The sequence below is a fragment of the Cololabis saira genome, chromosome 3 (assembly GCF_033807715.1).
Source record: "Cololabis saira isolate AMF1-May2022 chromosome 3, fColSai1.1, whole genome shotgun sequence".
NCBI classification, from domain to species: Eukaryota; Metazoa; Chordata; class Actinopteri; order Beloniformes; family Belonidae; genus Cololabis; species Cololabis saira.
The window spans coordinates 52,997,480-53,008,790 of NC_084589.1; the positions used below are offsets into that span (position 1 = coordinate 52,997,480).

Sequence of the window (11,311 nt, forward strand, 5' to 3'; positions counted from 1 at the left end):
GCATCCCTAATCCTAATCATGAGAGTTCAACGTAGATCTGGGAATCATCTGCATAAACTGTGACAAGAGACCTCAAGAATGTGGAGAGTCTGGAACGGTTGTACGGTTGTCTTGGTGTTTCTTAAAGATTCATATTCAAAACTCGTTAGGAGGAAAGTTATGACTAAATATCGTCGTCAACAAACTTTTATCACCTGAGGAAAACGAGACGAAAATGCTGGTCATGTGACGATAACGATAATTAAATATATAATGCAATATCGTAGAGCAATAAAAACCAGACTAAAATGTAGATTAGAAAATAAAAACTCTGCTAAAATGTAATTGTCGTTGACCAAAACGAGTTCTAGGGATCCCCCGATACCGGGGCATCCCTAGATTCTTGATCAGAACCTTCTCCATCAGAGGAGGTCCGTTCCCCGACGGTCCTCCTTCCGAGCCAGTTCTGGTTTGTTGCACCGGTTCCGTCTCTCCTTGGTTCTGTATCGCGTTCTGACCGACAGCCGGTCCACCAGTCGCAGCTCCTCTTCCACTTTGATCGCACTCTTCGCTTCGGTTTCAGCCTCTTCATGGCCATCCTGCAGGAACAGCTTCTCCAGGTCGGCGCCGAGGTCCGGTGGCAGCACCGACTGGTTCTCCCGGGCCGCCTCTCTCTGCTGGTTCTGTCGGGCCGCCACTCTCTGCTGGTTCTCCCGGGCCGCCGGAGCTGCGCTACCGTGTAACTGGACCACAGACAGCATCCTGTGGTACTGATCCACGCTGGTCCTGTCGTTCATCAGGAAGCCCTTCAGCCTCCCTCCGCTCCTCATCCTGTCCACCAGCTGGTGGACCATCGTTCCCTGATACAACCTGGACAACAACAAAAACGTCTCATCTTAAGGCCGCCGGTCCGTCTGATGTGACGACGACGCAATGTCACGTCAGACGGACGACGGCAGCCTGAGCTTCAAAAGGCTCTGGTGAAAGTCTCACCGTGCGATCTCCGGCTCCGGCAGAGGGAAGCCCAGCAGCTGGTTGAGGTGGACGCTGTCCTTCAGGCAGGCCTGCCATTGGTTGAAGGCGTAGACCACGCCCACGTCCGGCTTCTTTGCACCGCAGTGATTTCCCGTCTGAGACGCTGCAGAACAGAGATACCCGTCATGAACCGACCTGAAGAACCTCAACCCAGAAACCCAGAAACATGGAGGTCCACCGGGCCACGTTAACGGTCCGGTGGCTGCTGGTTACTACAGGGATTATCCAGTCAGAATGACAGGAAGTTGTATGTTACTAAGGATTCTCACTCGGCATGCCTTCACGAAGAGCCTTTTTCACAAAGCTGGTATATTAAAGGCCTCACACGGGGCACCATTTATGTTGTGCCATAGCATCACGCTAAAAAGAATCTCTGTACGGCCCCAGACAGCGGCCACTTGCCCCTGTCCGCTCTGCTGGTGGCTTCACTCTTTTTAAGGGCCGTCACATAATACTAATGGATATTCAAATTAACTGGCTCCTGGCTGGCTGTCCAATTCTGTAACCCTTGTCACAAAGTAGCAACAGAGCACAGGTAAATACTGTTCAATATAAATAACTGGACCAGTATCAGAAGACACTAAGTTGGTGTCATCCTAGAATACTGTCTTGACGGAACCCTTTTGGACATCTGACACCTCCGGGCCCACACGAAGTACAAGTCAACACTCAAAAAACTGAAGTCATGTCCCAGCAAACCCAGCAAAACTCTCTACTGCAGTTTTGCTGCCTGATCCGGTCCTGTTTACCTGCTTTGGGTCCGGTTACGACTCCCATGCTCATTCCCAGCAGCAGCGCCTTCAGCAGGGTCTGGTCTGGAGGAGGCTGAGCCATCTGCAGCCAGAAGCAGGTGACGGCCACCGGGAGCTTCAGCTCATCGGGAAAGAGGCTCAGAGAGTCCTCGGTGACACCCAGAGCTTCCAGTAGGACCAGCAGACGCTCAGAGGAGTCCGCCTGGCGCCGCCACCATGCAGGAGAGATGAGGAGATGGTAAAACTTCAATCGTTTATCATAAAATGTCAAAAGAATAACCTCCAAGGAGCTGAAATGAATCTCTGACACTTGTTTATTCATGTGCAACGTTGTTATTTTGTTGCGTAACCTGGAAAAAGAAGCGTCACCTCGTGCAGCGAGCTGAGTCTGAGTCTCTTGCTAGTTTCACTGAAGGCTGGTCGGACCGGCACGTATATCAGGTGGGAACCGTCCCGGTCTCGCTCCGTCACCTGCAGCGACGCCTCTCCGCCCAACAGCAGCCCGTACATCACCTGCCGGATCGGCCTGGAGATCACATACACGCTGGGGCGGTCCCGGGGCTCCACGGGAAAGCCCAGTGACATCCTCTGCAGCTGCAGCACGTCCAGGATGTCCGAGGTCAGCCGGGTCTGAACCAGAGCCAGACGGGCCCAGTCTGGAACAAGACCAGATCCCTGCGGGAGACAACAGTTTAAAACACCCCCAATGTAGTTGGTAGTTGGTAGGTTTGACTATCGGCCGTATTCTCCTCTCCAGTACCCTGGCGTAGACTTCCCTGGGGAGGCTGAGAACAGAGGGGGGGTTCGGGGGTCGGACCCCCCCGATTAACCCTTGAGCCCCCCTGAAGGACTCAAAAGCCAAATTTAGGGGGGGTCTCAATGTTGTCAAAAAAATAAATAAATTAGGCTATATAATATAATATGATAATTTGATTGTCACTAATGGTCAATTAAATATGTTTCTCGGGGAGTGCCGGGCCACGCGGGACAATGTCCCCCCAATGACCCCCCGCCCCTTCGCCTATGTGCGTATGAATCGTGTAGGGGGGGAAGGAAGGGGAGCGGAGGCCGAAGCCAGGAGGCAGGACCAGCAGAGCCGGTCCTGGAAGGACGCCCACGCTCCCCCGCCGGCCATCCAGTTGAAGGGGGCCGGCCCTCCGAGCCGGGCCAGGGCCCCACCGACAAACGCGTAAGTCGTCGACAGCTGTTTTGGCTATTTCAGAGCTGCCGGACGTGGCTGAGGGGATAAGCACGTCGATCAACACTCAGACTTTAACGTTGGGGGAGCAAAGCTGTAAGCTGGATGCGATTCTTGAACAGAATCGCAGGCTGGCGGCGGTCTTTGAGCTCATTGGCAAGATGGATAAGACCTTGGAGAAGTTGGAAGCTCGGCTTGGCGGGAATTGATCACAAATTCGTCTGATTGGAGTCGCCATTGATGAACCAGAGACTGAAGGCAGACGGAAAATTACTGAGTCTGTCTGTTCTTTCAATACAATTGTTGATTCTATAATCTGACTTGACAGAGCGGTATGGCCGATCACTCCAGTCACAATCTCCCTGGTGGAATGTAAACAAGGGAACCTGCCCCCACTAACCCTTCCCTCTCCCACGAACATCTGTGTACCTGTTTTCAGAACTGACCGAGCTGTCTGATAACATCAAGGACAATGGCTGAGGAGCAGCTCTGGGGCGAAGTTCACGGACTTACCACTCACACTTGCTGATAACCACACCTCCCTCATCTCAACGCCTTGACAAATGACAAAATGACGTGTTCTCATATCTGTAGCAAGTTTTGGATCATTACCTGGAACGGGGGAGGCACCCCGTGGTCGAAGAACTGTTTTAGGCAACTCTGACGAGGTTTGTACTCCTTCATCCCCTCAGACAGTCCTTTCTGGATCTCTTCTCTCCTCTTCGTGTCCAGATCTCCCATCAGCCCCAGCGCCGCCGCCATGGCGTCCTCAGACTTCTGGAAGTCCCTCAGCCAGCAGAGCAGCCCCTCCAGGCGACTCGGGGCCTTGCTTCTACCCGGGGCAAACTGAGTCCAGCTGACCGTCTTCAGCTTCACGTAGTCGTTACCGGCCAAAGCGGCGAAGGTGGGCAGGAGCTGGGGCTCGATCTGGAAGACGATGCAGAAGCTGGAGGTTCTGTAGCTCTTACAGGGGATGTAGCTCCGCGGGCCGCCCTTCACCTCCCACCAGCGGAAGTGAGTGATGGGCAGAAACCCTGCAGGGAGGTCAAAGATGAAGAAGTCCCCGTCGTTGGAAAGCACAGGGCAGTTCCATTCAGCAGCGAGGGCAGCTAGCTCCTGGTCGGCCTCCCCGAAGCACTGGGCCACCGGAACCTGCAGTCGGGCCAGAGTCTGTTTGAAGACCTTCTTGGCCATCTGTGGGAGGATTCCCTTGCTCACGCCGGTCTCCGCTGCCTCGTGGGCTCTCTGGATCCGTTGCTCAGCTCTCATCGTCACCGTTTGCAGCTTCCTGTCTGTGGGGTCTGAACCTCCGTCCAGAACCACGAACGGCTGGACCTCGCAGGTCCTGAGCGCTGAGATGAACCTCTCGATGAGTTCTTGAAACGATGCATACTCCCCACCGCGATTCTGGTCCAAACCTGGCAACAACACGTATCATGTAAATGTAAATGTACTTTATTTCTATAGCCCTTTACAGCCACCTCTAGATGAGCCAAAGTGCTTTACAGAATAAAACAGGAATACAACATACAATCATGAGACATAGCAAAAAATTGAAAATGCTCGGTCACCCCAGCGTTGTCCTAACAACGTTATCAACTTGTTTGTCAAATTATGAAAAACGATCAAATCACAAACAGATTTCTGACATAAGGACTGAAAGACAAGGACAAGGCGCCAAAGCTAGTCGTCAGTTTCCCCAAACATAAGGCTCTCTGTCTTGTCCTGGTTTAAGTGCAGGAAGTTCTGGGCTTCAATGGCAGATAGATTTACAGATCATCTGCGTATCACTGAAATGATAGATTGTGCCTGGCTATAATAGACCCAAGTGGTAACATGTATAGAGAGAAAAGATTTGGACCAAGAATAGAACCTTGCGGGACCCCGCAAGAGAGAGAAGCACTAGAGGAACAGGAGTCACAATCATCACAGAAAAGGTTCTATCATAAAAAAATACTAAGTAAACTACGCCGTAGGTTACGTAACCTACGCCGTAGGCTACGTAAACTACGCCGTAGGCTACGTAAACTACGCCGTAGGCTCTGCGTCGATTTGACTCGCCGACCGAGGGCAAACAGGAAGACTCGTCTCAGATTGTGACCAAGGGAGCAGGCATTTTTTTGTGAGAAATAGAGAGAAATAATCCTGTGACTCGTCAGATTTGTTTTGGATGTTTCTGATATAATAGTTTTCAGAAACCACAAAGTAATCTAGCTGTTATCTGGGTAATTTACAAACTTTCAGATAAAGTTGCCGAAGATCACACCAGAATAAAGGGATTTATGGTTCCGCGTTACACCAACACAGAGCCTACGGCGTAGGTTACGTAACTTACGCCATAGGCTCTGCGTCGATTTAACGCGAAACCATAAATCAGCTCCGGAGCCGGCAGGCAGAAATCTTGAAATTTCGGAGCAAATTTCTAAACAAGCGTAGCTACAACTGTTAGATTTCATCTATTAAACCAACATCTTCCTAAATGATTTATTTCAGCCAATGTAATTCTCCACAGAGCTGCAGGTTTCTCTCCCGGGACGACGGAGCAGCTTGACCCAGCGATCACGTCTGATCTCGGGCTGTGAGCTGCAGCAGCTGTTACCATGGTAACAGCTGCTGCTGCTGCTGCTGCTCCCCGGGGGCGGCGGCTCTTCTCATCTCCGAAAACGTCGAGTCAAATTTCTTAACAGGCGTTATTTGGATAAACTGAGCCCAGGTTGCGGATCTTAAAGGTTACTTTTACGCCTGAAAAAACATTAAAACTTAATAAAGCGCCATAACAGTGCTACAGCTGAAATTAAAACAGCTTTTGGCTCTCAGCTTCCTGATCAGGGTAGGGATGAAAACGAGGGGGAGTGGGGGTATTGGGACAGGCACCTGGGCCAAGTGCCCTAGATCAGTGGTTCCCAACCTTTTCCAACTTTTACGTCACAAAAATGTTCGTGGCCCACCTCCGAACTTTTTAATTCCCCCTGGTGCTAGCCAGATATCCATCTTTATACTCCAGTTTCAGGTTTCAGCATCAAACGTAAATAAGTCAAGTGCAATGCAGTCCCGCTGCAAAGTGGTCCGACCGATAACAACAAAAGTTCCTATCGCTCATTTGCTTGTCACATGTCTAAAACTTGAAGGAAAACAAAACAAAATTAAAGCTGCAAGCAGCGATGAACGGGCCCTCGCACTCATGGCCACAGCCCCCCATAAGCATATCAGAAAAGACACCACCCACGACTTCCTATGTCAAACCATTCAAAAGTTACAGCAGAAAATCGGGACAACCAATCAGAAGAAGGGGCGGGGCTAATTAAGGCCAAAGAAGCTCAAGGACTCATTACAGAGTCCCATGACGCCACCCACGACTCTCTATGTCAAACCTTTCAAAAGTTATGGCAGAGAAAAGTATTCTAGGGGGCGCTGTTGAGCCGTTAGGCCACGCCCATTAATGCAAACCATGAAATATTAAATTTATCGCCAGGCCTGGCTTGCATGCAAAAGTTGGTGACTTTTGGGGAACTATCAAATATGGAACAATCAGATGAAGGGTGGGCGCACTTTTTCGCGTCTAGCGTCGCCACGGTAACACTTTTGAAAGAGAAAAGTAATGCGTGGTGTTGCAGGATGGAGACGCACATTTTGAGGTATAACACACCTGGGTGCACGTTACGGTTCGGGCCGTATTAATTGCCAAAGGAATGGCATAAATTGCGCCAAAATTACACAATTAATTCAAAATGGCCGACTTCCTGTTCGGTTTCGGGCATGGCGCCAAGAGACTTTTCTTTAAGTTGTGACATGATACAGGTGTGTAGTGATTTTCGTGCATGTACGTCAAACCGTATTGTGGGGCTTGAGGCACAAAGTTTTCTAGGGGGCGCTGTTGAGCCGTTAGGCCACGCCCATTAATGCAAACCATGAAATATCACATTTATCACCAGGCCTGACTTGGTGCAAAATTTTGTGACTTTTAGAGAACTATCAAATATGGACCAATCAGATGAAGGGGGGCGCGCTTTTTGGCGTCTAGCGTCGCCACGGTAACACTTTTGAAAGAGAAAAGTAATGCGCGTAGTCGCAGGATGGAGACGCACATTTTGATGTATAACACATCTGGGTTTACGATACGGTTCGGGCCGTATTAATTCTCGGAATGGCATATATTGCTCCAAAATTACGCGATTAATTCAGAATGTTCAAAATGGCCGACTTCCTGTTCGGTTTCGGCCATGGTGCAAAGAGACTTTTCTTTAAGTTGCGACATGATACAGGTGTGTACCGATTTTCGTGCATGTACGTCAAACCGTATTATGGGGCTTGAGGCGCAAAGTTTTTTCTGTCTGAACCAATCAGATGAAGGGTCGTGCTTTTTGGCATCTAGCGTCACCACGGTAACGCTTTTGAAAGAGAAAAGTAATGCGTGTTGTCGCAGGATGGAGATGCACATTTTGATGTATAACACACCTGGGTGCACGTTACGGTTCGGGCTGAATTAACTGTCGAAGGAATGGATTGAATTGCGCCAAAATGACACGACTAATTCAAAATGGCCGACATCCTGTTCGGCTTCGGGCTTGGCGCCAAGAGACTTTTCTTTAAGTTGTGACATGATACAGGTGTGTACCGATTTTCGTGTATGTACGTCAAACCGTATTGTGGGGCTTGAGGCACAAAGTTTTCCGGGGGGCGCTGTTGAGCCGTTAGGCCACGCCCATTAATGTAAACCATTAAATATCAAATTTATCGCCAGGCCTGACTTGCATGCAAAATTTTGTCATGTTTTTTTTTTTTTTTTTAAAGATTTTTTTGGGCTCTAGTGGCCCTTCATTGAGATGCAGACTGGAAAGGGGTAGAGAGAGAGAACGGGGAAGACACGGGGAAGACACGCAGCAAAGGTGCGCGGGCTGGATTCGAACCCGCGACCGCTGCAGGAGGAGGACTGTAGCCTCAGTATATGAGCCGCTGCTTAACCCACTGCGCCACCGAGCGGCCCTGCGTGCAAAATTTAGTGACTTTTTGGGCACGTTTAGGGGGAAAAAAAGGCCCTCCTTTTGTCAGAAGAAGAAGCAAAAAAAGAAAGGAAGGAAGGAAGGAAGGAAGGAAGGAAGGAAGGAAGGAAGGAAGGAAGGAAGGAAGGAAGGAAGGAAGGAAGGAAGGAAGGAAGGAAGGAAGGAAGGAAGGACGGACGGACGGACGGACGCACGCACGCACGCACGCACGCACGCACGCACGCACGCACGCACGCACGCACGCACGCACGCACGCACGCACGCACGCACGGACGGACGGACGGACGGACGGACGGACGGACGGACGGACGGACGGACGAAAGAAAGAGAAAAATTCCTACAGATACAATAGGGCCTTCGCACTGAAGGTGCTCGGGCCCTAATAATTAAGATAATATTTAAACATTTTTAATATCATTTTAAACATAACTGAGTTTTACCATTTAAAACATTATTCTGTATATTTTTATATAATTATATCCCCACCCCCCAAAAAATATACTTTTTTGGAAATTATTTGGCGGCCCACTTGCAATAGCTCCGCGGCCCACCAGGGGGCCGCTGCCCACAGGTTGGGAATCACTGCTCTAGATTTTCAAATGCCCTAATCTCCCCCTTCTTTTTTAGGGGGTAGGGAAAAAAAGAAGGGCGAGTGGAGGGGAATTGGGATTGGGGTTTACTATATATATATATATATATATATATATATATATATATATATATATATATATATATATATATATATATATATATATATATATATATGCCTTAGGTTTTTACAAACATGGTATTAATCATTAATATTTAGCTCCGGGGTTTGAGTGACGCGTCTCACTTGAGCTGAAATACAGCAGGTAGATCAGACTCACCTGAGCTGAAATACAGCAGGTAGATCAGACTCACCTGAGCTGAAATACAGCAGGTAGATCAGACTCACCTGAGCTGAAATACAGCAGGTAGACCAGACTCACCTGAGCTGAAATACAGCAGGTAGATCAGACTCACCTGAGCTGAAATACAGCAGGTAGATCAGACTCACCTGAGCTGAAATACAGCAGGTAGATCAGACTCACCTGAGCTGAAATACAGAAATACAGCAGGTAGACCAGACTCACCTGAGCTGAAATACAGCAGGTAGACCAGGTTGGATCCGTCGATCACCAGCCGGGTCCCCCGGAGCAGGGAGTCCCGGTAGACCCGGTAAACCCCCCCTCCATCCCGGGTCTCCAGGAAACTGCTGAGACCCTGAACCCCCATCTCTGGTCCTGGTCCTGGTCCAGGTCCTGATCCTGGTCTCTGGTTCTGGTCCTGGTCCTGGTCCTGGTCTCTGGTCTCTGGTCCTGGTCTCTGGTCCTGGTCCTGATCTCTGGTCCGCGGAGCGCGCATCTCCGCGGGGCCGCGCTGCGCTCCTTTTATCCTTCCTTAAGTTTCACTTTCCTGACATCACTTTCCAAACACTTTACTAACTCTTAAATAGGAGTCACGGTCACGGGAGGAAAAGAAACCTCCAGTGTGATCGATAATCAGCATGTATGACGTCATTCTGGAGTCAGGAGGCGCGTCTCACTTTTGATTAAATGTTTTTAAAATGCGACGATAAGAACCGTCGAGGGAAATTCTTTTGGAATGCTATTTTCGTGGATATTAATTGGCACAAGGCTTCGCTTGTTCCTTTCAAATTCTGTGTTACAAACTAAATCAGATGCGTTTAAGTTATGTAGTATTTTTAAATGTAGTTCTCTAACACGTATTTATCAAAACTCCTTGACATCGATAACAAATGAACCTTCTGTATAAGTTTCACTTTCCTGACATCACTTTACATGACACTTTACTAACTCTTTATATGACATCTAGTCAGGAGGAAAAGAAACCGCAAGTCTGATCGATTATCACTCTTATATGACGTGATTCTGAAGCAGGGGAGGCAGATCTTCTCCTGTCATCAAGACAAGTAAAAAAATAAATAATCATAACATCAAATTTATATTAATATTTGTCCACTGATCTTTATGTTTGTAATTTCGAACATTTCTAAAGTCAAAACCGCTGAATTTGTCTGTTTCCTGTTCAAATACGGAGCTGAAACGAGAGGAGCGGCAGCAGCGATCCGATCTGATCGATCAATCATCAATAATACGTGCGTGTGCGCGTGCATGTTTCCGTATCTCTGCATGTCCCGATATAATGTTTGCAGATACGTTTATTTGACCTGATTTTACACAGTCTGGCTAATGTCTTTAACCATTAAAGTTTAATGTTTGTTAGTGACATATTTAGTTTTTCTGATGGGAAATAAAAGCGCAGCAAAAAAGGCAGACGATACTCTGACTGCCCTGTAGGGGGCGCACGTGAGCCTCGTTTCGTTTAATTATTTATTCAAACAGGTTAAAACAAAAACAAAAAATAATCAGAATATATAAAATGTATATACCGAAAAAAAAACCCACAAGCAAAACAAAGTAAATTAAAGAGACAAATCTGTATGTAGATAAATATAGAGCCAACAGGGACAAACACTTTTAATTTCAATCTTATAAAAAAGAGATTAGACTAAGAATACAATAGAATATCTAAAAACGAAATTTTGGCCTCAAATAAAATGTTCTTTGTTTTTCTTTTCATCTTTTCTGTTGAGCAATCTGTATTAAATTGATTAAAGTATCAGAATTAAACGTTTAAAATCAACGGAATATTTCACTAACGGTCAAAATTTAAATCTGTGGTTTTGTACAGCAATATCTCACTTATTATGGAATTGCACAATTACTCATGTTCTCTGGATTAATAACTTTATAAATGCTAAAGTTGATTCTTCCTTTAAGTTGAGCATTCAACATGTTCTATTTGGTTTATTAAAAAATGACATGACAAGCCCAGACAAAGTATATTTAATCAACCTTCTCTTAATTATTGCTAAATATCATATTCACTGTACTAAATCTGCTGCCCAACGTCCAGATATAATTGTTCTCAGAGCTTTATTAATATCATATTCAGAAATAAACCCCAAAGCGGTTAAAACCACAAGCTTATGTGAAAAATATATTTCCTGATTTAAATTAGTTTTTTTCCTCCTTAAACCTCAAGCCTTCTATTTTATTTTGATATATAATTTACTGTACTTAATTTGTAACTGCATTTCATCCTGAAGTTTTGTACCTTTTCTGTATATATATCTGTCAATAATAATAATAATTAAAAAAATAATTAAATCCTCTTGAAACAGAAAAAAACCCACTTTTGATTGACTATTTTTTTCTTTTTATTCATTCAATCTTATTTATTTACTTTTTTCTAAATTTCTTTCCGCAAGTGTGATCGATAATCACTCATTTATGACGTCA

At 46.8% G+C, this 11,311-nt stretch overlaps 1 protein-coding gene across 1 annotated transcript; it reads right to left on the reverse strand.

Moving 5' to 3' along the window:
• Nucleotides 1–401: 401 nt before the first annotated feature.
• LOC133441202 (protein asteroid homolog 1-like) lies at nucleotides 402–9,221 on the reverse strand. The gene is made up of 7 exons (XM_061718604.1): nucleotides 9,080–9,221; nucleotides 3,577–4,382; nucleotides 2,136–2,441; nucleotides 1,768–1,968; nucleotides 973–1,109; nucleotides 716–849; nucleotides 402–676 (listed from the first exon to the last, which is right to left on the reverse strand). Exons 1-7 carry the CDS (start codon nucleotides 9,219–9,221, stop codon nucleotides 402–404), a joined length of 2,001 nt encoding a protein of 666 aa, XP_061574588.1.
• Nucleotides 9,222–11,311: the final 2,090 nt, after the last annotated feature.